Source organism: Oncorhynchus tshawytscha, linkage group LG28 (assembly GCF_018296145.1).
Source record: "Oncorhynchus tshawytscha isolate Ot180627B linkage group LG28, Otsh_v2.0, whole genome shotgun sequence".
In the NCBI taxonomy this organism is placed as follows: Eukaryota; Metazoa; Chordata; class Actinopteri; order Salmoniformes; family Salmonidae; genus Oncorhynchus; species Oncorhynchus tshawytscha.
The window spans coordinates 37,461,720-37,487,450 of NC_056456.1; the positions used below are offsets into that span (position 1 = coordinate 37,461,720).

General features: G+C 42.5%; 1 protein-coding gene across 2 annotated transcripts in view; it reads left to right on the forward strand.

Annotated features, from left to right (window-relative positions):
* Window positions 1-511: 511 nt before the first annotated feature.
* LOC112227245 (anion exchange protein 2) overlaps window positions 512-25,731 on the forward strand; it is a 55,789-nt gene continuing 30,569 nt past the window's right edge. The window contains exons 1-2 of one of the 2 annotated variants that reach the window (XM_024392138.2): window positions 512-713; window positions 21,692-21,863. In XM_024392138.2, the coding sequence (XP_024247906.2) occupies window positions 21,795-21,863 (69 nt within the window). In that variant the 5' untranslated portion in view covers window positions 512-713; window positions 21,692-21,794. Of the gene's footprint in view, window positions 714-6,685; window positions 6,820-21,691; window positions 21,864-25,731 lie in introns of those variants that run through there. The other variant, XM_042307738.1, reaches the window with a different exon arrangement.

Genomic DNA, 25,731 nt, shown 5'->3' on the forward strand with positions numbered 1-25,731 from the left:
TCCAATGCACTGTGAGGTTATTTTATACCTGTGAGAGACCAGTCCCAATAACAGCCAACACTTGATAAACCCTGCTTCCATTGAGGCCAGTCCTCCTACACTTCCTCAAAACAACCATTTGTGTGTGTGGGATGTGTGTGGTCATTGTCTTGGTGTACACATTCATTTTCTTATTTTCTCCCTTCCCACAGGAGTCATAGAACTCAACACAGCGAGATCTCACAGTACTGGGAATAATCACTATTTACCTCAAGTTCATTCCTAAGGGTGTTTTTTTTCTTGGTGTACGATTGAACACGACAGTATGACCACGTATGGATAATAACTGTTGTGTCCTTTTTTTCTTCCCCTTGTGCTATCGAGTCTTCCCTTGGGAGTTAAAAGCTTACCAATTAATCCCACGCTCTTTCTCTCTCACATAGAGTTACACACATGCACACACATTCTGAACCCAACCTTATATATAGTTGCCCTCTTTAGCTTTCATCAATCCTATGTGCATCACTCATTTGCCAAAGGAGAACCTCTCAGATACTGGTGTGATCTGCCGAAACCAATATCAACATCCTTAACAGAGAGATTCATAGGCAAACCTCTCATTTGTTTTTTTATAATTATTATTTTTTTTTTTTAAGTACACGACTTTGTCCGAACGACGATCAGATTCCATAGTCTTGCATGCGGAGAAGAAAACAACGAATGAACATGTAGAGGTGAGTCTCTTGTAATCTTATAATGTGTATGATGCTAACACATTACTATATGAAGCCTTTTTTACACACAGCTTGTGACTAAGTATAGTCACCTGTCAATTCCCTTGGCTATGCTACCAGTCTCAATCTCAATGGCAGTTAGCGTGTTAACATGTCTTGCATCCCAAATGACTATTTCTAAGGCTGGGATTCAATCATTTGCAGATAGTTAATTTCCGGATAGCGCTTTCAGAAGTGCATTTGATTTACACAGCAGACGGACGGAGTTGACACTTGATATGAAATTTGTCAGTCTGGTTGCATGCACTGGACAACTTCTCAGATAGGTTTGCTGTCGAAACACTATGTTACTGAAGAACTAGAACTATTTGTCCCTGTAGGAGAACCCTCTTAAAAAGGTTCTAGGTAAAAAAACATGTTGGGTTACAAATAGAACCAGAGGTTCTATGTGGAACCAAAAAGGTTTGACTATGATCCGAAAAGAGTTCTATCTGGGGTTCTACAGCAGGGCTGGGCAAACCCTTACTGGAAAAACCACATGAATTTCACGTGAACATGAGAAGTGTTCCTAAAGCGCGTGTTTTCATGTGATCACATGTGATCTTATGTGAAGTTAATGTGATAACATGTGACAACATGTAAAGCAACATGTGATAACATGAAACTACATTAAAGCGTGAAGTGTTCCAAAAACACATTTTCACGTGAAAGTTTTGGCTGAAGGGTCACGTCAGGATTTCAAAATTCAATGGAGGGCTGCACAGATTTTCTTTTGACCAATTTGTTGGTCAACATAAATTTGCGGGCCAGAAAAAATGCAGTAAATATATATCTATATTTTTTTACAAATATGTCCATTATCATGTCTACATACTGTAATTTTTATTTGGTTTTAGATGCTCAATAGCGGCCTGGAGTGGGTTTTTTTAACCAAAAAATAATACTCCCGCACCGCGGGCAGGATTGAATGGAGTCGCAGGCCGGATCAGGCCCACCCATGTCCTACATGGACAAATGGTTCTATATGGCACTTTTTTTTTCTGAGTGTAGATGAAACCAAAGTGAGTCCCATAAAGGTGAACCACAGGCAGCGCAGGTTATGTTTTTCAGCTGTCCCCATAGGAGAACTATTTTTGGTTCCAGGTACAACCCTTTCGGGTTCCATGTAGAACCCTCTGTAGAAAGCGTTCCGAGTGGAACCCAATGAGGGTTTTACCTGGCACGTGGAACCCAAAAGGATTCTACCGGGAACCTAAAGCATTCTACATGCAACCAAAAAGGGTTCTTCGAAGGGTTCCCCCATGGGGACAGCCGAAGAATCCTTTAAAGTTCTAGATATCACCTTTTTGTCCTAAGACTGTGGCAGTCCTTTGAGAAAAAGTTGCTGAGTGCCTAAAATCCTTCTGGACCTACGAACAAGGAAGCTTGACGTCAGGTACACAAAAGCCTGTACTTGCCTGGATATCAAACATTCACCAGCCATTCAAGGGTTTACGTTAAACCCTGATGTGGCAAAAAAAAGAAGTAAATTGCATTGTTTTGTTGGACAGTTTGTAAGGCAAAAAGAAACTAAGAAAATTGTGAAAAGATATGTGTGATTTAAACACCTATTGAGCTTTTGAGGAGATGTCCATGCATTAACTCATGCTCATTGGTAAACCAAGTGCTCACCGCTTTCCTGTTTGGTACGGTAAGTAAAAAGCTGTGACGCTGAGAATTCACATCTATGATTATATTTCTATAGTTCTATTTTGATTCATGTCGGAGACTATCAGGATCTCTATTGGTTATAAATTATAGTGACTCTGAACTTCTGTGATTAACTTTACAGAGTTATAAATTCCTTCCAGAGTCACTCCGTTAGATTTATTCTCTCTCTGGCTTCCCTGTTTTACACTAGTTACAAGAGAGTGTATAGAAACCCCATAACTGGTGGCCTTTATAAGAAACATATAAATGGAGGAGATTGAGGTCTTCATTATATTATCATATGTTAGTATCTTTGGATGACCCACATTAGCATGCAAAGCTAACCAGGATCTGCTGAACAGAGAAACATTCCCAGCCAGAGACAAAGAATTGTGACATTTATATCTGGTTTAAACATCCCCTCCACAGACATATATTTGTATGAATTTTCCAGCCAAGATGTACCGCCTGAGCCAATGGTTTTCCGTGAGAATATGAACGTCATTCTTCTTCTGCCATGCTGAATTGCACCGCTCCTTGTCTTTTCAAGTTTTCGACAACAAACAAAAAACACACTGGAGAATGTGACTACACGCTATTAAAACACGCTCGTTTTGGAATCTGCTTTCTTACCCTGCGCATGTATCTAAAAAAAAAAGTACCTTGGCAACATAGATGAGTAATTAGTATATCGTAAAACATGAAATATTGACCATGCCTCTGGCATTGGTTTCATAGTGCGGTTGCGGATTGGAAATCGTGAATAGCCTGATTATAGACAAAGCCTTTTGGATGTCCATGTAAGTGTTGTGGGTTTGGATAATGCCTATTGTTTCGGTTGGTGATAGGCCTACACAGGAGATAAGTTATTATACCATCGATTGTTTTTGAGGCTGAAGTAAAACACTGTTATAGTTCAGGCGATATGTCCAAGTTGTGGGTGGAATCGTTCACTTTTTCATAAAAGCATGAAACTTGGCACACACACACAGTTTGAGGCCCTGAACATTTTCAAAAATGGAGCTATTAAAAAAAAAAACAGCCACTGTGGTAGCCATTTTTCTATTCCGCCATATCCGGACAATGTCATTTCCTTCAATCTATTACATTTCATGCCCAAATCTGGATTGTGGTACTCAATGAACTGGTTTTAAATGATTTTGAGATTATTTGGGCATGAAATGTAATACATGCTAAACAGGGAAGATATACATGGGGTTAGATGAGGAAGTGGTCTGGAAATGCTAATATTGCTCATTGTGGTCAGGTTTATAACTGTTGATGATGTTAAGTCTTTTCCCTGTGGTCACACATATTATCTAATGGAGCACCATGCCCTGACCACATTGCCCTGAGTGGCACCAGCTTGGCTCTGTCTATCACCATGGAAACCGCTCTCACGGTTTAAGATTGTCCCTCATTATCACTGTTTGCGTTGGATTGACGCTCTTGTGTCGGACCGATGTGTGTGTGTGTGTGTGTGTGTTTAGGTTATGACATTGATTTATGTAATCATGACTACTCTTTACAAGGTGAGAGAGGAGACAAACTGGTCTTTAACTAGTCAGTCAGTCATGACATCCATAAACATAGAACCCTAGATAGGCTGATGTCATAGAGCCCACCCCCTCCCCTCCCCCACTGGGCATATCATCATTTTTTCCCCACATCATTTCAACCAAAAATTCAATGTGGAAAACTGAATCAATGTGGATTACTGATTGGATTTGCAAAAAGGTCATCAACGTAAGGGATTATTATGTTTTTTTTACCCAACATTTAACATAAATCCAATGACAAGGTGACCATGTTTGGTTGATTTCACATTGAATTCACATTAGTTGGCAATTCAATCAATTGTGTAAGTCAAAACTAGATGTAGAACTGATGTCTGTTCCCAGTGGGCCTATACATCAGAATGGCACAATTTGTCAGTGATTTTAAATTATTGGAATGTCAACTAGAACGAGAATTCTGATATAACTGATATATGTGTGATATGTGATGACATCAGCAGTGTTTATTATTGTTTATTATAGTCATCAAAAAAATTTTGTAAACTGGAATTAAATAATTAAGGAAAACGTTTTAATAACTAAAACTATACTAAAACTATTATTTTTGATTGCAAAACTAACCAAAAAAATTGGTTTTTCGAGCTTCTGATTCTGGGGGGTAAATGCAATGCTGCCAGTAAATGTTTCAAATAAGCCTAGCATGTGCATCACTGTCACTACCTATCACCAGAGAGGAAGAGGCGAAGCGAGAGGATTACCTCTGCTCAAAATTTGTCCCCGGAAGATAAGAGGTGTATGAGAGAGTATCATATTATGCGAGGCTTATTTGATTAGATAGAGAGTAATGTTTAGGTTGTTACACATTTACTGATATAAGTGGCATAAGTGGCGTTCGGGAAAACTGTAGTTCACACGTGTATCTGCCCTCTCATTGGCTAGAATAGCTTGTCTCCTTCCGCCTGGCTTCCATCTTTGAGGACATGTATTTTTGGTTAGAGCGGATACTTGAACATCTTGTCAATATAATAGATACGTTTGCTATCACTAGCTAACAACAGGGAAGAAATCTGTCAGAGACAGTAGAGAAAGAGAGAGACCCATAAAAAAAATCTGATCATGGCGGGGCCTCTGGTCTGCTTGTTGCCCTCGCCCTGCGGAGGGGGTACCCCAGAGCAGTACCTCTCACAGGCATTTTTTTTCTGGTTGGGGCAGGGGCAATAAGCAGACAATGGTTGCATTCCACTGCTCAGACACTGCATGCATCAACCAATGGTTGCGTGCCACGTCATTGACTGTGTCATCGACTGACAGATTGCTATAACATATGATGAGGTTAGCTGATACTTAAATACTCATCCAGGCGTTGTAGAATCTGTCAGGTAGTCAGCAACGTCTATGCTCTGGAATGCAGCCTAAGATTGATTTATAATTGAAACCAAACCAAACCTATGACTAAATCATCTTATTACTGCCTCACAGTGGCATGAAGTGACATCCACAAACAACTCTAGCCATAGGCCTACAACACATTAATGGCTCCTAGCTTCCCACGCATATAGGCTACTTTCTATCCCCAACACTAAAACTGAAACAAAATAATATAAAAAACAAAATATAAATGTGTTTTTTAATCAAACTGAAATTAAATAAAAACGAGTAAATCAAATTCTGAAAAATAAACAGAATTTCAAATAAAAATCTAAACCTATGGAAACAAATATAAAAATCACCAAACTATAATAATCTTGTTTTAGACCAGTGAACAAATAGGCCTGTCACATTGAGTTGACATTTTCTATGCTCAGTTGGACTTTTGGGGTGTGTCAGTAAGTTCAATGGCTTGCATAGCCCTATCAAGCCCCGTCAAGTCATATTTAATTAAAGTGCATTAATTTCAAGTGTTGCGTCAAAACACACTTAAGATCATTCAAAAATGTATCAAATTGATGTTAAATACCTAGGTGTTTGACATGATGGCATCCATTTTAGTGACCTAATGTTTCTTGTGTGTGTCACTTTTTTTTTTTAAGATTGCTTGTTCTCAGCTGCTTCACCTGGTATAAAAAAAAAATGAATGAATTAAAGTTTGTTGTTATATCTTTGAGTAATAGTTTTTAACTATTTCAAATCACATTTTTTTTCATTGTATATGATTTACATTTTTTTTTCTCGTGGCATAGAATCAGGATCTACTAATGCATAGAACCTTGTCCACATTTTGTAAATATGTAGGTCATTGTCAGATTGTGAATAGCGGCTGTAGAGAGTGTCTTTCGGCATGTGTGTCACTGTGTCATGTTTCACACTGTGTTTAACAATGAGTGTGTGTGTGTGTGTGTGTGTGTGTGTGTGTGTGTGTGTGTGTGTGTGTGTGTGTGAGAGAGAGAGAGAGAGTCCCTTATTGTCGAGTCATCTCCCACGGTCACATGCTTGTCAGAGGGCTAGAGGAGGAAACCCAATCGAGGGGAATGGAAGTTGGGGGAGGGTTTGAAACATTAGTTGGTACTCAATGGTTGCGAGTGTAGAGTGTGTATGTGTGTCAGGGCAGAGTGTGTGCTTGTGTTAGGGGGTGTGCAGAGCCAAGCCAGTAATACAGAACCAACCAGTCTCCCTCGCTCTCTCTTGCTCTGCTTCTCTCTTCATCCCTTACACACACACCGGCCTCTTCCTCTCCCTTACACACACAATCCCTCTCCCTCTCTCACACACTCCCTCTCCCTCTCACACACACTCCCTCTCCCTCTCTCACACACAATCCCTCTCCCTCTCCCTTACATTCACCACTCCCCTCTCCCTCTTCTCTGTGTTCTCTCCTTGCCTGTCTGAATTCACAGTGGGTTTTTGACTCTGCACTACGATGTCTGCAGTTGCAGGAAGCTCTCTGCAGTGAGCACGCCGAGGTAAGCTCTGTCGGGCTCTCTCTCTCTCTCTCTCTCACACACACACACACACACACACACACACACACACACACACACACACACACACACACACACACACACACACACACACACACACACACACACACACACACACACACACACACACACACACACACACCACACACACTCCCTCTGTTTTGCGGCAGTCGAGTTCATTGTCTCCACTCACCTTGATTACGTTGTTGACTGCAAGCTCACAGACACACAGTAACAGACTTCACTCACTTACTTCTGTGACTGTCAGTAAAAAAAAAAATGTTATACGTTAACTGTAGTATTGTGAATGTTTTTCTAGTAGAGATTTGCTCCGGTTATGCTTGTTATGCTGCGGTTGAAGCCCCTTGCTGCGGTTGAAGCCTACACTTACCAGGAGAGTTGCTCTGGATAAATTAAATGATTTAAATGTATACATGTATACCTTCTTCCCTTAAAACTCTGCTGTCTTTCTCAGTTTGGGTTTTGGTGTCCCTTGTCAAGAAGAAGAAATGTCCTCTGTCCTTTGTAAATGCAAGCCTCTAATAAGCAGTTGTAATGTTATCATGTCACATAGGGAGACACAGAGGAGGTTTTGTTAGAGTTTGGCGTGTCATTGTGTGTGAATCTGTCGCGCATGCAAGGAATTGGGGAGAGGGGGGTTTCCCCTATCTGTTGAGTGAAGTGAAAGAAGAAGAAAAAATGGGAAGTGTTCCTGCATTTTTGTGACTGTTTCCTGTTGGACTGTAAAACAGAATTCTCTCCGTTTTGTACCTATGAGCTCCAGCTGAGTAGCTTGAGTCGGAATGAACTTTTTCATTGAGTGAGGAGGTTGTTTTTTCTCTCTCTGCCATTAACACACACAACATGTTCTGAGGGGGATGCGATGAAAAATCATGTCCTTTATGCAGCTTTCAGTTTGTACTGAGCTCTCAATGTAGTCTTTGTCTTGTGAGGTAACACCTGTCTCTTTCGTTTCTATACATTTTCCACCAATCCCTCTATTTGTCTCTCTTTCTCTCTTTGAGAGGAGAGGAATGATAAGGTCTTGAGTTACAGATGGTGTCTAACCTATGATATTGGCTATTTACGAAGACTTCAACATTACACCTGTGTAAAGCCACATTGTGTCTTACTTTCGCAAAGTGAAATCGTTGTGAATGATAATGACCAAATCAAATCAAATGTTATTTGTCACATGCGCCGAATACAACAGGTGTAAGACCTTACAGTGAAATGCTTACTGACAAACCCTTAACCAAAAATACAGTTTTAATTTAAAAAAATACCTGCTAAGTAAAAAGAAAATGTGCGGGGGCACCGGTCAGTTGAGGTAATTGAGGGAATATGTACATGTAGGTATAGTTATTAAAGTGACTATGCATAGATACTAAACAGAGAGTAGCCGCAGCGTAGAAGGGGGGGGGGACGCAAATAGTCTGGGTAGCCATTTGATTGTTGTTCAGGAGTCTTATGGCTTTGGGGGTAGAAGCTGTTTAGAAGCCTCTTGGACCTAGACTTGGCACTCCGGTACCGCTTGCCGTGCAGTAGCAGAAAGAACAGTCTGTGACTTGGGTGGCTGGAGTCATTGACCATTTTTAGGGCCTTCCTCTGACACTGTCTGGTATAGAGGTCCTGGATGGCAAGAAGGTTGGCCCCAGTGATGTACTGGGCCGTACGCACTACCCTCTGTAAGTGCCTTGCGGTCGGATGGCAGAGCAGTTACTATACCAGCCAGTGATGCAACCCGTCAGGATGCTCTCGATGGTGCAGCTGTAAAACCTTTGAGGATCTGAGGACCCGTGCCAAGTCTTTTCAATCTCCTGAGGGGGAATAGATTTTGTCGTGCCCTCTTCACGACTGTCTTGGTGTGCTTGGACCATGTTAGTTTGTAGGTGATTTGGACACCAAGGAACTTGCCGCTCTCAACCTGCTCCCTTGGGGGCCCCTGTGTTACGGATCAGTGTGGTGGATGTGTTGTTATACCTACCCTTACCACCTGGGGGCGGCCCGTCAGCAAGTCCAGGATGCAGTTGCAGAGGGAGGTGTTTAGTCCCAGGGTTCTTAGCTTATGGATGAGCTTTGAGGGCACTATGGTGTTGAACGCTGAGCTGTAGTCAATGAATAACATTCTCACATAGGTGTTCCTTTTGTCCATGTGTGAAAGGGCAGTGTGCAGTGCAATAGAGATTGCATCATCTGTGGATCTGTTAGGGTTGTAGGCAAATTGGAGTGGGTTAAGGGTTTCTGGGATAATTATGTTGATGTGAGCCATGACCAGCCTTTCAAAGCACTTCATGGCTACCGACGTGAGTGCTACAGGTCGGTCGTCATTCAGGCAAGTTACCTTGGTGTTCTTGGGCACAGGGACAATGGTGGTCTGCTTGAAACATGTTGGTATTAGACTCAGACATGGAGAAGTTAAAAATGTTAGTGAAGACACTTGCCAGTTGGTCAGCGCATGCTCAGAGTTCACGTCCTGGTAATCCGTTTCACCCTGCGGCCTTGTGAATGTTGACCTGTTTAAAGGTCTTACTCACATTGTCTACGGAGAGTGTGGTCGCACAGTCGTCCGGAACAGCTGATGCTCTCATGCATGTTTCAGTGTTACTTGCCTCAAAGTGAGTATAGAAGTAATTCAGCTCATCTGGTATGCTCATGTCACTTCCCTTTCTAGTCTATAGACATACTAGCGTCTAGCCTCTAATTTTTGAAAATACAAACCTCTTGTCTTACAAAGTTAATTCTGCCGTTATATATGCTCAAATTTGAGATTTGAGATTTGAGATTTTTTGTTTGTGTGACCTAGGCCGTATTTTCAGTGTCTTACAGTAGGAGTGCTGATCTAGGATCAGGTCCCTCCCCCTGTCCATGTAATTAGGATCTAAAGGGCAAAACTGGACCAGCATTCCACCTCTGAGACACTTTGAGAGCATCGGCCTAGGTTAAACAAACCCCATATTTTATAACGGCAATATTTATTTTATACATTAAGTACTTATGTAAATAAGGTATTTCATTTCCAAAAAAAACATGTTTTTTTGCTTTGTCGCTATGTGGTATTGTGTGTAGATTGATGAGGGGGAAAACAAATGTCATCAATTTTAGAATAAGGTTGTAACATAACAAAACGTAGAAAAAGTTTTAGGGTCCGAATGCACTGTAGCCCTATTGGCGCTGATCAAAAGTAATGTACTCTATAGGGAATAAGGGGCAGTTTGGGATCCAGCCCAAGTAATTATAGAGGGCAAGCTAGGCCAGTCAGCTAGCTCTGATCAACTTTGAACAAACCAGGCAATGTCAATTGCTCAAGATGGTGGGAATAAAATGTTCTGCTGACCTTATGAGGTCATGACCTTATTTCCAAAATGCCCTAGTGGTTGAACTCTATTTTGACTGGATGATAATGGGCAATGGTGTAGACCAGAGAAACACTTTGTACGAACGAGAATTAAATGAATGGAGCGAATAGACTTTCTAAGAGTGGTTCTCATCTGCAACCATCAAAGCAGTTACGCTTTTCAATCCATTGCACCCATATTTAGGCCATTTTACATTCGCATCAGAGTGCCTGAATATTAGATGTGGTTTGCTGCTGAGTCACTGTCCTCTGTTACCTTGAGTCATACCGGTAAAGGAGAGGAGCCGGGGAGAAGAGAACAAAAATATATTATTCTGCAGTTTGCTATTTTCACTTCTCTTTTGTAGGCCTACTCAGGTGTCATACATACTGAAATATATATGGTAATATACATGCTATTTAGTTGAATATAAGCCTACTCAAGTGTCATACATACTGAAATATATATGGTAATATACATGCTATTTAGTTGAATATAAGCCTACTCAGGTGTCATACATACTGAAATATATATGGTAATATATATGCTATTTAGTTGAATATAAGTCTACTCAGGTGTCATACATACTGAAATATATATATGCTATTTAGTTGAATAAAAACCTACTCAGGTGTCAAACGTACTAAAACATTTTGTTATGTTACAGTATTATTCTAAAATGTATGAAATACTTTTTTTGCTCATCAATCTACACACAATACCCCATAATGACATCATAATTACAAAGCAAAAACAGAAATACCTTATTTACATAAGTATTCAGACCCTTTGCTATGAGACTCAAAAATAAGCTCAGGTACATCCTGTTTCCATTGATCATCCTTGAGATGCTTCTACAACTTGATTGGAGTCCACCTGTGGTAAATTCGATTGATTGGACATGATTTGAAAAGGCACTCAACTGTCTATATAAGGTCCCACAGTTGACAGTGCATGTCAGAGCAACAACCAAGCCATGAGGTCGAAGGAATTGTCTATAGAGCTCAGAAACAGGATTGTGTCGAGATCTGGGGAAGGGTACCAAAACATTTCTGCAGCATTGAAGTTCCCCAAGAACACAATGGCCTCCATCATTGTGAAATGGAAGAAGTTTGGAACCACCAAGACTCTTCCTTGAGCTGGCCATCCAGCCAAACTGAGCAGTCAGGGGAAGCTTGTGCCAAGCTTGTAGCGTCATACCAAAAAAGACTCTTGAGGCTGTAATCACTGCCAAAGGTGCTTCAATAAAGTACTGAGTAAAGTGTCTGAATACTTATGTAAATGTGATATGTCAGTTTTTTTGTGGATTTGTCTAATTGTTTATCTTTTTAATGCGTTTGAGCCAATCAGTTGTGTTGTGACAAGGTAGGTCCCCCCTATTTGGTAAAAGACCAAGTCCATATTATAGCAAGGACAGCTCAAATAAGCAAAGAGAAATTACAGTCCATCAGTACCTCTTAGACATGAAGGTCAGTCAATATGGAAAATTGCAGGAACTTTGAAAGTTTCTTCAAGTGCAGTTCAGACCCAGAGTTACCTCTGCTGCAGAGGATACGTTCATTAGAGTTACAAGCCTCAGAAATTGCAGCCCAAATAAATGCTTCACAGAGTTCAAGTAACAGACACATCTCAACATCAACTGCTCAGATGAGACTGCGTGAATCAAGCCTTCATGGTCAAATTGCTGAAAAGAAACCACTACTAAAGGACACCAATTAGAAGAAGATACTTTTTTGGGCCAAGAAACAGGAGCAATGGACATTAGACCGGTGGAAATCTGTCCTTTGGTCTGATGAGTCCAAATGTGAGATTTTTGGTTCCAACCGCCGTGTCTTTGTGAGATGGAGAGTAGGTGAACGGATTATCTCCACATGTGTGGTTCCCACCGTGAAGCATGGAGGAGGAGGTGTGATGGTGTGGGGGTGCTTTGCTGGTGACACGGTCAGTGATTTATTTAGAATTCAAAGCACACTTAACCAACATGGCTACCACAGCATTCTGCAGCGATACTCCATTTAATCTGGTTTGCGCTTAGTGGGACTATCATATATTTTTCAACAGGACAATGACCCAACAGACCTCCAGGCTGTGTAGGGGCTACAGCGGGGCAAAAAAAGTATTTAGTCAGCCACCAATTGTGCAAGTTCACCCACTTAAAAAGATGAGAGAGGCCTGTAATTTTCATCATATGTACACTTCAACTATGACAGACAAAATGAGAGAAAAAAATCCAGAAAATCACATTGTAGGATTTCTAATGAATTTATTTGCAAATTATGGTGGAAAATAAGTATTTGGTCAATAACAAAAGTTTATCTCAATACTTTGTTATATACCCTTTGTTGGCAATGACAGAGGTCAAATGTTTTCTGTAAGCTTCACAAGGTTTTCACACACTGTTGCTGATATTTTGGCCCATTCCTCCATGCAGATCTCATCTAGAGCAGTGATGTTTTGGGGCTGTTGCTGGGCAACACGAACTTTCAACTCCCTTCAAATATTTTCTATGGGGTTGAGTTCTGGAGACTGGCTAGGCCACTCCAGGACCTTGAAATGCTTCTTACGAAGCCACTCCTTCGTTGTCCGGGCGATGTGTTTGGGATCATTGTCATTCTGAAAGACCCAGCCACGTTTCATCTTCAATGCCCTTGCTGATTGTAGGCTTTGTTACTTTGGTCCCAGCTCTCTGCAGGTCATTCACTAGGTCCCCCCGTGTGGTTCTGGGATTTTTGCTCACCGTTCTTGTGATCATTTTGACCCCACGGGGTGAGATCTTGCGTGGAGCCCCAGATCGAGGGAGATTATCAGTGGTCTTGTATGTCTTCCATTTCCTAATAATTGCTCCCACAGTTGATTTATTTAAACCAAGCTGCTTACCTATTGCAGATTCAGTCTTCCCAGTCTGGTGCAGGTCTATAATTTTGTTTCTGGTGTCCTTTGACAGCTCTTTGGTCTTGGCCATAGTGGAGTTTGGAGTGTGACTGTTTGAGGTTGTGGACAGGTGTCTTTTATACTGATAACAAGTTCAAACAGGTGCCATTAATACAGGTAACGAGTGGAGGACAGAGGAGCCTCTTAAAGAAGAAGTTACAGGTCTGTGAGAGCCAGAAATCTTGCTTGTTTGTAGGTGACCAAATACTTATTTTCCACCATAATTTGCAAATAAATTCATTAAAAATCCTACATTGTGATTTTCTGGATTTTTTTCTCATTTTGTCTGCCATAGTTGAAGTGTACCTATGATGAAAATTACAGGCCTCTCTCATCTTTTTAAGTGGGAGAACTTGCACAATTGGTGGCTGACTAAATGCTTTTTTGCCCCACTGTATTTGACCAAGAAGGCGAGTGATGGAGTGCTACATCAGGTGACCTGTCCTCCACAATCACCCGACCTCAACCCAATTGAAATGGTTTGGATTGAGTCGGCCCGCAGAGTGAAGGAAAAGCAGCCAACAAGTGCTCAGCGTATGTGGGAACCCCTTCAAGACTGTTGGAAAAGCATTCCAGGTGAAGCTGGTTGAGAGAATGCCAAGAGTGTGCAAAGCTGTCATCAAGGCAAAGGGTGGCTATTTGAAGAATCTCAAATCTCAAATATATTTTGATATGTTTAACACTTTTTTTGGTTGATTCCATATGTGTTATTTCATACTTTTGATGTCTTCACTATTATTCTACAATGTAGAAAAGAGTACAAATAAAGAAAAACCCTTGAATGAGTAGGCGTGTTAACCATTAGAGGAGCAAAACGCACTGCCACCTGCCTTCCATCAAGGATCGGGCCAAGAAGCATGCAGGAAAGATAATCCCCGACCCATCCCCCCTGGACACCCCCCTCTTCCAAAGACTCTCATCTGGCAGGTGGTTTAGGTCAATCATGACCAAAACCACCCACCACCTGAACAGCTTCTTCCCACGCGCCTCACCAGCCGGCCACCTGGTCCATGATGTTCTTCTCATTCATGGACTTTGCACTATCATCCTAGAACTGTACATTGCTCTTTGCACTCTATGCACATTCTTGTACGCACCTACCAATTTGCACTCAACCACGGACTCTTACATATATTTCCCCCATTACACATAATTCTTAAAAAATGTATTGTTTATAGATATTGCACATGCCAAATGTATAGCTTAGTCTGTAGTTTTTAGTGTTTTCCAGTTATTGTGTATATTCTGTATATTGTGACCAGTTCACCAGGCCAAATTCCTGGTACATGCAAATGTAAGGTGATTCTTAACTGTAAGGAAGAAGTAAAAAACAGCACACTGGTTTACAACCTGGACTCAGGGGTCGACGTAACATAGTAAATGTAAGGTGATTCTTAACTGTAAGGAAGAAGTAAAAAACAGCACACTGGTTTACGACCTGGACTCAGGGGTAGACGTAACAAAGTAAATGTAAGGTGATTCTTAACTGTAAGGAAGAAGTAAAAAACAGCACACTGGTTTACAACCTGGACTCAGGGGTAGACGTAACATAGTAAATGTAAATCTGTCTCCCTCCATTTATAATGATATGTTAAGTTTTGTATGGTATGTATTCATTTGTGCATTTCTATCATCTATTTCGTATGTTAAGAATTACAAGTTCTACAGCTGTACCATAGAGAGCATCCTGACCGGCTGCATCACCGACTGGTATAGAAACTGCTCGGCATCTGACTGTAAGACGTACGGCCCAGTATATCACTGGGGGCCAAATTTGCCATCCAGGACCTATATATTAGGCGGTGTCAGAGGAAGGCCCCAAAAATGGTCAAAGACTCCAATCTCCCGAGTGGCACAGTGGTCTAAGACACCACTGGCCCAGCGCTGTATGGGTTAGGATTTGGCCGGGGTAGGCCGTCATTGTAAATAAGAATTTGTTCTTAACTGACTTGCCTACTTAAATAAAGGTTAAATTAAAAAACCAAAGTCATAGACTGTTCTCTCTGCTACTGCATGACAAGCAGTACCGGAGTGTCAAGTCTAGGTCCAAGAGGCTCCTTAACAGCTGAACAATTAATCAAATGGCCACCCGGACTATTTTCACTTTACCCCTACCTACATGTACAAATTCCCTCGACTAACCTGTACCCCCGCACATTGACTCAGTACAGGTACCCCCTGTAAATAGCCTCGTTATTGTTATTTTATTCTGTTACTTTTTATTTTACTTTTTTACTTTAGTTATTTTGTAAATATTTTCATAACTCTATTTCTTGAACCGAATTGTTGTTTTAAAAGTAATGTCTTACACCTGTTGTATTCGGTACATGTGACAAATAAAATTTGATTTGAATTGCAATTTGTACAATATGTTACGAATTTGCAATAAGTATGATATGTTACAAATGTAATCTTTTTGTGGCTACCGTTAGCTAGGTGGCTAACACTTACGTTACCTAGGCTAAGGGTTAGGGTTAGGATTTAGGTTTAAAGGGTTAAGGTTGGGGGAAGGTTTAGCTAACATGCTAAGCAGTTGCAAAGTTGCAAAAGTTGTTCATGATGATATTCGAACACGCAACCCTTGGGTTGCTAGATGTTCGTATTTTACGCCAACTAATCCACCCGAACAACACCCCTCCTTTCATTTTTACGTTAAGTAACCTTCTGTCTTATGTAACCATACCAAACCTAACATATCATTCAAATTTGCGAGTCCCGAATGTATTTTTTCTAGTTTATGAGACCAGGCTGGCCATCTTACCCTCATGCCCTAAAATCTAAAGTAGAGTCCCTCCTGGCCTATCAAATATCTTCAGAGTACACGTCACTTTCCAACAACCTTATGTTCCGTGAATGGCTACAGTGCCAAAACTTTGATCAAGTCTGACCAAACACGTGTCGCTAAGGTCTTCTATCCTATATACGCTCACTAGTGTTACATAAACAATCATGCTAATCTTTTCACACACACATTCTTAACCCCATAAATCCCTGGCAGGTTGCCTAACATGGACCGTGTAGCGCTTTGCTTCAGTAACCCGGCCCACCGCTTACAAATCCACCATGGATTGACCTTAACATTCCACCGACCCACATCAACAACAAAGGCAAGAGTAGGTACAGCGTGGTAATCTCCTTCATCCCTTTTGCCATTCTCATTGTTTAAATGCTGGCTGGCGAATCTGGAGCTTTTTTTCCCCCCACTAAGCGCTTTTATTATTGATTTTCTATGATTATTATCTGATTTATCCTTGATCCAGAAATGCTGTCCGGAGGCTTCGTATGGAGGGTGTGACATAATTACAGAGCCTCCAGAGGCTTGCAGAGGCCAAATTGATCTCTGTACGACGATACGGTGCGCCTCACAATTTTTGTAATAATGCGGAGGGCTCCGTATAGTTCCATATAGGGGCGGCAGGGTAGCCTAGTGGTTAGAGCGTTGGACTAGTCACTGAAAGGCTGCAAGTTCAAATCCCCGACCTGACAAGGTACAAATCTGTCCTTCTGCCCCTGAACAGGCAGTTAACCCACTGTTCCTAGGCCGTCATTGAAAATAAGAATTTGTTCTTAACTGACTTGCCTAGGTAAATTTAAAAAAATAGCTCCGCATTGACATAATGATTGTGGTTGATGATGGTTGATGATGATAATGATAATGGTTGATGGTCGGTGAGGGCGGGAGGTTCCTGTATAAACACAAACTCACTTCCTTGACAACTTCCTTCACAACAGCCCTGCTCTGCTCTGCGAAGCGCAAGAAGTATGAAAGTCCTGACTTCTACAGAGGCCCTATCACAGTAAATGCTGTATGGCCCATTGCAGAAGTCAGATTGACCATGCAGAGTCTTTTAGCTCTTTGCATCTATGAGGGAGGAGGTGATGCCAGGGGTTGAGGGTCCTCGCCAGAAATAACCATGGTCCCTTTGTGTAGACTACTGATACCTCATTTATCAACCTTGCGAACATTTCTCAATAAATTCTGGTGTGTGTGGAGTTTCTAGGATTTTCCTGCATTTCAAATGATTGGGATTTATCACTGTTTGCACGCAACATATATGCAGGTTTTCATTGATAAATCAGAAACACAGGCTGTTGTATTTGTGCGCCCATGAACAAGTTTTACAACCCCATCTTGAAAACGCACTCTATGCACCTTTTAAGGTCACCAAAAACGCCCTCATTTGCTGTACGATTTGTAGATGTTGGAACTGGGCCATGATAGTTCCTAAAAGAGAAGCGCAATGGCACGTTTGATCACATTTCTGTAGAAGTGTGGGCAGAATGTGCTCATTTTTTTTCATACTTAAAAAGCATGCCTATAGCAAGTGCCAAACACTGGCCGCGCATTCTGCAACATTGATTGATTGTCTAGTTGAGACATTTAAAAGTAAATGCTTCGGCCATCACTTTTATACAGAAGATGAATTGTTGTTCAGTATTTTGTTATCAATACATAGTGTTTTATATCTTCTGCCTTGGTGGCTCTGAGATTTAATAGGCTAAGATGCTGTGCTCCTACTGCACAGCATTACTGTAGCCTACCCATACTGTCAAATATTTTAAATAGGCTACCGGTCTATTTACTTTTGAGCATGCTCTGCTATTGAGGGATGGATAAATGGTAGCATAATATTTCTCCTGCAATATATTATTTAGGCCTATATAATAAAAGTAAAATAAACATATTAGGCTCCATGCTTCTCTGCGATCTCCTTACTAAATGTAAATTCATTTCTGTTATCATTAGGCCCACAGTTTATGAAATATTTTTATTAATCTACCATTATTATAATTCCTGTGCATCAAACCACCTCCATTTCCCCTAAGGGAACAATACAATTGATTAATCACCAGAAGTACGTATGGTCTGAGGTATACTTGGAGATGGGCACACTTTCCTGGGAAAACTGGGGCATGCTGGGTTTAGAGTCTTTCTTGTGTGCACACACCTTTTGATAAATGAGGCCCCTGGCTCTCTGGGTCTTTTAAACCGTCAAAAATAGGTAGTCAGAGATGTCAACACTTCCACTTAACGCTGACATGTGCAGTATGATGCGGTTACAATGCGTTGTAAAACGTGTTATAAGAATACCACTTCTTTTTTTTTTTTACTGAGAATTCTTAGCGATGCCTCAGCGATACCCTCATTATAACTGAATTTCAGTGTGTTCAAAAGAGGTAAGCCCCTGCCGTGGGTTCTCCAGAGGGGACTAGAAGTGAAGTCAGCTGGAAATACTTTTATGTCTTCTTTAGTGTTCTTTATGAAACAGAATCAGTGTGCCAGGAGCAGTGTCGATTTGGTATCAGGGAGGGATGGGTCATGATTTAGTCCTCAGATGGTTCCCAGTGTCGATTTGGTATCAGGGAGGGATGGGTCATGATTTAATCCTCAGATGGTTCCCAGTGTCGATTTGGTATCAGGGAGGGATGGGTCATGATTTAGTCCTCAGATGGTTCCCAGTGTCGATTTGGTATCAGGGAGGGATGGGTCATGATTTAGTCCTCAGATGGCTCCCAGTATCGATTTGGTATCAGGGAGGGATGGGTCATGATTTAGTCCTCAGATGGTTCCCAGTGTCGATTTGGTATCAGGGAGGGATGGGTCATGATTTAATCCTCAGATGGTTCCCAGTGTCGATTTGGTATCAGGGAGGGATGGGTCATGATTTAGTCCTCAGATGGCTCTCTTCCACTTTAATGGAATGAAGGTTGAACTGAAAGGGATGGTAACGTAATCAGAGACAGACTGACACACACACACACACACACACACACACACACACAAACTGCTTCTGTATGTAGGAGTAATATTGAGACTTATGTCGTCCCCTTATTGCTCTCTTTTGTGTGTGTGCGCGTGCGTGTGTGTGAGTCTGCCTGCTTCTGTGTCCTAGTCTTCGAGGGCTTTCAGAGTCACCTGCTTCACCATACGACGGATAGTTAAAGATGAAAGTCGTACCTCAAGCAGATGCAAACACTCTGTAGTGGGTGACGACAACATCTCCACATGAATTATGCTGTGTAATGAACTCCCCCCCCCCGTGACATCACATGATTCAGCACTTATCTGTACTGTGGATCCACCACCCCTAATCCAATATAATAATGTATGATTATCACATGTTATACATACATAATATATAAGTGTCATATCATTCCCAACCAGGAAGTGTCAGAGGATACCTTTAATTAATGAACATCCTCCATCCCGTTTCTCCTCCCCAGTTTACGGATGTACTATTTCTGAAGGCAGTAACCTTGCAGCAGTGACCTTGTTGATGTGAACCATGCTGACACTCCTATGCTCCAGTGGTGAGACGGAGTATATACACTTATCTCTTATCACTTGAAGGAAGAGAGGGGTACATCTCAATAGTCTGAGGTGATGCCCTCTCTGTTCAGTAGATGTAACGGGTCAGGGATGAGGGATGATGAGGAGAGGAATCACCCTGTAACCTATTGAGATGCATCCATGGGAAACAGGAGGATATGGGTCCCATTTGGATTATACAAAAGTGAGAGAAACTTTCAACGAGACCAACATAATGTCAATACTTGACCTGAATTTGAATAGCATCACAATAATGGTGTGGAAAATGCTGACTGTGTCAATTTACTTACGGAAATTATTTGGGTTACACATTAGGGGGATTTCCAAGTGGACTCTGCCTACATGATATGGCAACCCCCACTATCTGACCACAGCCAGAACACAATCTGGCAACCCTGACCCTCAAGTGCTGCGTTGGGATGTTCCTGCGTGTCTGAACATCATTGAAGGGAAATTTGTCAAGATATTGTCCTGTTATCTAAATACCAGGTACCAATCTGGCAACCCTGACCCTCAAGTGCTGCATTGGGATGTTCCTGCGTGTCTGAACGTCATCGAAGGGACATTTGTCAAGATATTGTCCTGTTATCTAAATACCAGGTACCAATCTGGCAACCCTGACCCTTAGTCGCTGCTTCTAAAAATCATACGCAGTCTCATGATAACTGCTATATGTTATTCTCTGTTGAGGAAAAACTCTCCACTAACAGAGAAGCTCTACACTGTTTTAAGTGTTTATGAATGTTATCTCACTTCTATCGAATATGCGAAGCAGTGAGTGAACTGGGTCAGTGTTATTGGGCTTGGCACTCGCACCATTGTTTGACAGTAATTGGACACGGGTCAGCTTCGCACCACTGTGCTGTTAGCCCACCGAGCTAAGGCCTAGGCTTTCGCTCGGGGAGCTAATGTAAGTCTTCAGATCTCAGGCAAAGTTACTCATCACGTTAACCAGGTGGCCACTACCGTAATAGACCATGGTAACACCAGCTAAGTGTTACAAGATGCTGCCTGTCCAGCTGAATGGATTTTCTCCCTCTGGAAAATGCAGCCATTGGATGTTGTGGTCTTGCCAAGGTGGATACATCCTAATCTCGTCTAACCCATTCAGAACACGGCAATGCTTAGCAGTGTTTTCATGATGAAGCTATCACACAGGTTTTCATTGTGAAGCTATCACACAGGTTTTCATTGTGAAGCTATCACACAGGTTTTCATTGCGAAGCTATCACACAGGTTTTCATGATGAAGCTATCACACGTTTTCATTAAATACACGCTCCCATAAACACAGTTCTAGAGAGATTTATTGCTGTTGTTATTTGCCGCTGTGTTGGCCCCAATTAGAATCACAATACTGTGATTGGCTCAGCGGTCTAAGGCACTGCATCCCAGCTGTAGAGGCATCACTACAGACCCTGGTTCGATCTCGGGCTGTATTACAACCGGCCGTGATCGGGAGTCCCATAGTGCGGCGCACAATTGGCACAGCGTTGTCCGGGTTAGGGGAGGGTTTGGCCGTCATTGTAAAATAAGAATTTGATCTTAATTGACATGTTAAATAAAAGTTGTTTAAATAAAATGTTGTTCACTCATAAGGGGTTGTCTGTAACGATGTGCGCTGAGAAACGGGAAGCAAGTTCAGGGAGTGAGTATTTTAATAAATAAACACAACATAATACAAAATAAGAAACACGAACAACGTACAGACATGACACAGGAACAGAAACAATAACGCCTGGTGAAGGAACCAAAGGGAGTGACATATATAGGGAAGGTAATCAGGGAAGTGATGGAGTCCAGGTGCGTGTAACGATGGTGACAGGTGTGTGCCATAACGAGCAGCCTGGTGACCTAGAGGCCGGAGAGGGAGCACACGTGACATTGTCTCATGGTCGATATGGTAAAGCCTTTAATATGGTTAGGGTCAGGACCCTGTGACCTGTCCAGGAAAAACCCTAACCCTACTTATAACTGTTATATTATTACTTTGTTAGGGCTCTGACCTTTACCCTGGTCTGGTGACGTGACCCTAAGTGTGTAAATGATATTGTGACGATTGATATTGCATATGTCATTATTATGGACTTATAATCACTATGTAGGAAGTACAATGGAGATGTTCATTGATATAATTTAAATCACTACCCAAAATAAAATGTGCATGATTGAAGAAAAAAAAGTGACCTAATTTACCAATATTAAATTTGATCAAGACGAACAATACAATTCCTGTCCTTTTTTTGTTGTTGCAGGTTATGCTTCTCAAAAGTCCTCTGTTGAGTCAGAAACAGAGTGAAAAGGGCTAAGGACTGCGTCACAATATACTGCCCTGACCTCGTGACCCTGCACGGAGCCATGAGTAACCCTAAGGATGCCAGCGACACCAATGTCGCCGCCAACACCAAGACCGCGGTCACGTCAGCCGTGAGTTTAAACTTTACATCGATACACATGAGTTATTCTAGACCAGGGTTTCCCCAAACTCGGTCCTCTGTGACCCCAAGGGGTTCACGTTTTGGTTTTTGACCTAGCACTACACAGCTGACTTAAATAATCAACTAATCATCACGCTTTGATCATTTGAATTAGCTGTATAATGGTAGGTCACAAAACAAAACATGCACCCCTTGTGGGTTTTAATTATTATTTTTTTTACCTTTATTTAACTAGGCAAGTCAGTTAAGAACAAATTCTTATTTTCAATGACGGCCTAGGAACAGTGGGTTAACTGCCTGTTCAGGGGCAGAATGACAGAGTTGTACCTTGTCAGCTTGGGGACACTAGGCTACCCTACCGCCCCGGTTCCGAGGACCGAGTTTGGGAAACCGAGTTCTATACACACGCTCTAAACACACATTATTAGACATTTAGTTATGTATTTATTTGTTGGTGTTTTACTTATTGGTCAGGTAATGCTTACATTGCACCAGTAGTACCTGCAAAGCCAATTTCATGCTCTATTACAAATGAATCAAAAACCAAAACCGTTTGTTGAGACAGTGCTGCTGTGTCGTGACCCCAACGAGTAAATGTGGTTGAAATGACATCATTACAACCATTATGACATTTCAATCAATTTTGCTCAGTTTTACCTGCTGGGGACATGAGCTAAACCCCACTAACTAAGACCCAGTTTTGCCTGCTGGGGACATGAGCTAAACCCCACTAACTAAGACCCAGTTTTGCCTGCTGGGGACATGAGCTAAACCCCACTAACTAAGACCCAGTTTTGCCTGCTGGGGACATGAGCTAAACCCCACTAACTAAGACCCAGTTTTGCCTGCTGGGGACATGAGCTAAACCCCACTAGCTAAGACCCAGTTTTGCCTGCTGGGGACATGAGCTAAACCCCACTAACTAAGACCCAGTTTTGCCTGCTGGGGACATGAGATAAACCCCACTAGCTAAGACCCAGTTTTGCCTGCTGGGGACATGAGCTAAACCCCACTAGCTAAGACCCAGTTTTGCCTGCTGGGGACATGAGCTAAACCCCACTAGCTAAGACCCAGTTTTGCCTGCTGGGGACATGAGCTAAACCACTAAGACCCATGAAGTGTTTCGTTTTTTTCGCACTGTTGGCTAGTTCCTCTCAGACATGGGTGATATGTGGTGGTACGACGCCCACACGCCAGCATTCCTGCCTAGATTTACTTATTAATACCAGCTTTGACTTAACCCCAATGCTCATATCGGGGGTGGGAGGGAGTGCTTGTGGGTGGGCGGTTAAGGTGGTCGTGATGATGCTTGCGTGACTGGGAGTATGTGTGTGTGTGTGTTTGTCTGATGAAGGCAATTTCCTCCCCCTCTTGTCCGTTTTGATCTTTGAGGGCTGGTTGCTCTCGGTCAAACAATAGAAGTTAATCTGAACAATTGCAGCCCAAAGAAACACCTTTCATTACTATGGCAACCTGACGGACCATACGCACCTGTCCATCACTGCTGGGATTGGTGGGGCATTACCACTCACTGGCCTTTAGCAAGGTTTTGTTAACCATATTCTTCTCCAAAATTCATGATTACGATCTTCTCTCATCGCTGCAACTCCCCAACGGGCTCTGAGAGGCGAAGGTTGAGTCATGCGTCCTCCGAAACATGACCCTGCCAAACCGCGCTCCTTAACACCCGCTTGCTTAACCCGGAAGCCAGCTGTACCACTGTGTCGGAGGAAACACCATTCAACTGACAACCGAAGTCAGCCTGCAGGCGCCTGGCCTGTCACGAGGAGTCGCTAGAGCGCGATGAGCCAAGTAAATCCCTCCCGGCCAAACGCTGGGCCAATTGTGCGCCGCCCTATGGGACTCCCGGTCACGGCCGGTAATGACAGAGGCTGTAGTGGCGCCGCAACACTGCAATGCAGCGCCTTAGACCGCTCCGCCACTCGGGAGGCCAGAATTGAACTTTCAGAGGCTGTGTGGAATACACTGAGTATATCAAACTTCAGGAACACCTTCCTGATATTGAGTTGCACCCCCTTTTTGGCCTCAGAACAGCCTGAATTCTTCGGGGCATGGACTCCACAAGGTGTCGAAAGCGTTCCACAGGGATGCTGGCCTATTTTTACTCCAATGCTTCCCACAGTTGTGTCAAGTTGGCTGGATGTCCTTTGAGTGGTGGACCATTCATGATACACACGGGAAATTGTTGAGCGTGAAAAACCCAGCAGCGTTGCAGTTCTTTCAAAAAATATAAATATTTACCCCTTTTTCATGGTATCCAATTGCTAGTTACAGTCTTGTTGCATCGCTGCAACTCCCGTACGGACTCGGGAGAGGTGAACAACCAAGCCACATGCTTCTTGACATAATGCCCACTTAACCCAGAAGTCAGCCGCACCAGTGTGTCGGAGGAAACACCGTACACCTGGTGACCGTGTCAGCATGCACTGCGCCTAGCCCGCCACAGGAGTCGCTTGTACGCAGTGGGACAAGGACATCCCTCCCGGCCAAGCCCTCCTCTAACCCGGACGACCCTGAACCAATTGTGCGCCGCACCATGAGTTTCCTGGTTGCAGCCGGCTGCGACAGAGCCTGGACGCGACACCCAAAATCTCTAGTGGCACAGCTAGCACTGCGATGCAGTGCATTAGACCACTGCGCCACTCAGGAGGCCCAGCATTGCAGTGCTTGACAGACCGGTGTGCCTGTCACCTACTACCATACCCCATTCCAAGGAACTTAAATATTTTGTCTTGCCCATTCACCCTCTGAATGGCACACATACTTAATCCATGTCTCAATTGTTTCAAGGCTTTTAAAAAATCCTTATTTAACCTGTCTCCTTCCCTTCCTCTACCCTGATTGACGTGGATTTAACAAGTGACATCAATATGGGATCATATCGTTCACCTGGATTCACCTGGTCAGTCTCTGTCATACTCTGTATATTGACTCATGTATTCATTAAGTCAAGTCACAATGTCATCCTACCAACAGTAGCCTCTATGCATACTGATTCTATAGCCAGCAGAGTACCTCACAGAGTATCTCATTAACTTAAACAAAAAAAAGTTTTAATGTGTATGTCAGTGTGAAAAAATGTTATTGTTTGTAAAATTACAAAATAATTAAAAGCTAGAGCTTTTCCAGAGCTCTAGTAATTTCACCAATGTTGTCGTTCACTCACTGTCCATGAGTCTGCTTCTTCAAGGAGTTACACATTAGCCAGGCTTAATGTCAGTGTTGGTACTTGACTGGGAATGACAGTATTACCATAAATCTATTTTGTTTTATGTTCCTTGTGAGGTGTGTGTTTGATTGAGAGTCACAGTTTGTTTGTTTAGTGTGTGTGTGTGTGTGTGTGTGTGTGTGTGTGTGTGTGTGTGTGTGTGTGTGTGTGTGTGTGTGTGTGTGTGTGTGTGTGTGTGTGTGTGTGTGTGTGCTCTGCATGCGTAGAACCCCAAGGCGGCCTGGTAATCTGCACAGAGATTATATGCAAGTCCCAAATGCCACCCTATTCCCTATATAGTGCACTACCTTTAACTAGAGCCCAATGGGCACTGGACAAAAGTACTGCACTATATAGGGAATAGGGTGCCTTTTGGGACGCCGGCTATGAATATTATACGGGGGTCATTATGTCACCGGACAAGGTCTACTTCCTGTCTGGACGGACTACTCTTGCCATGTGACCAGAGGCTTTCCAAAAAACTGCCCAAACGTAGCTTTCCCCTGCAATTTTAGATTGCCTTTTTGTTGTAATGCTCGTCATGAGCAGCTAGCGTCCTTTCGCTACGTGACTGTGACAGATAGCTGACGCTACATGGACTTCCTGCTTGAAATCAAGGTGAGTGCCC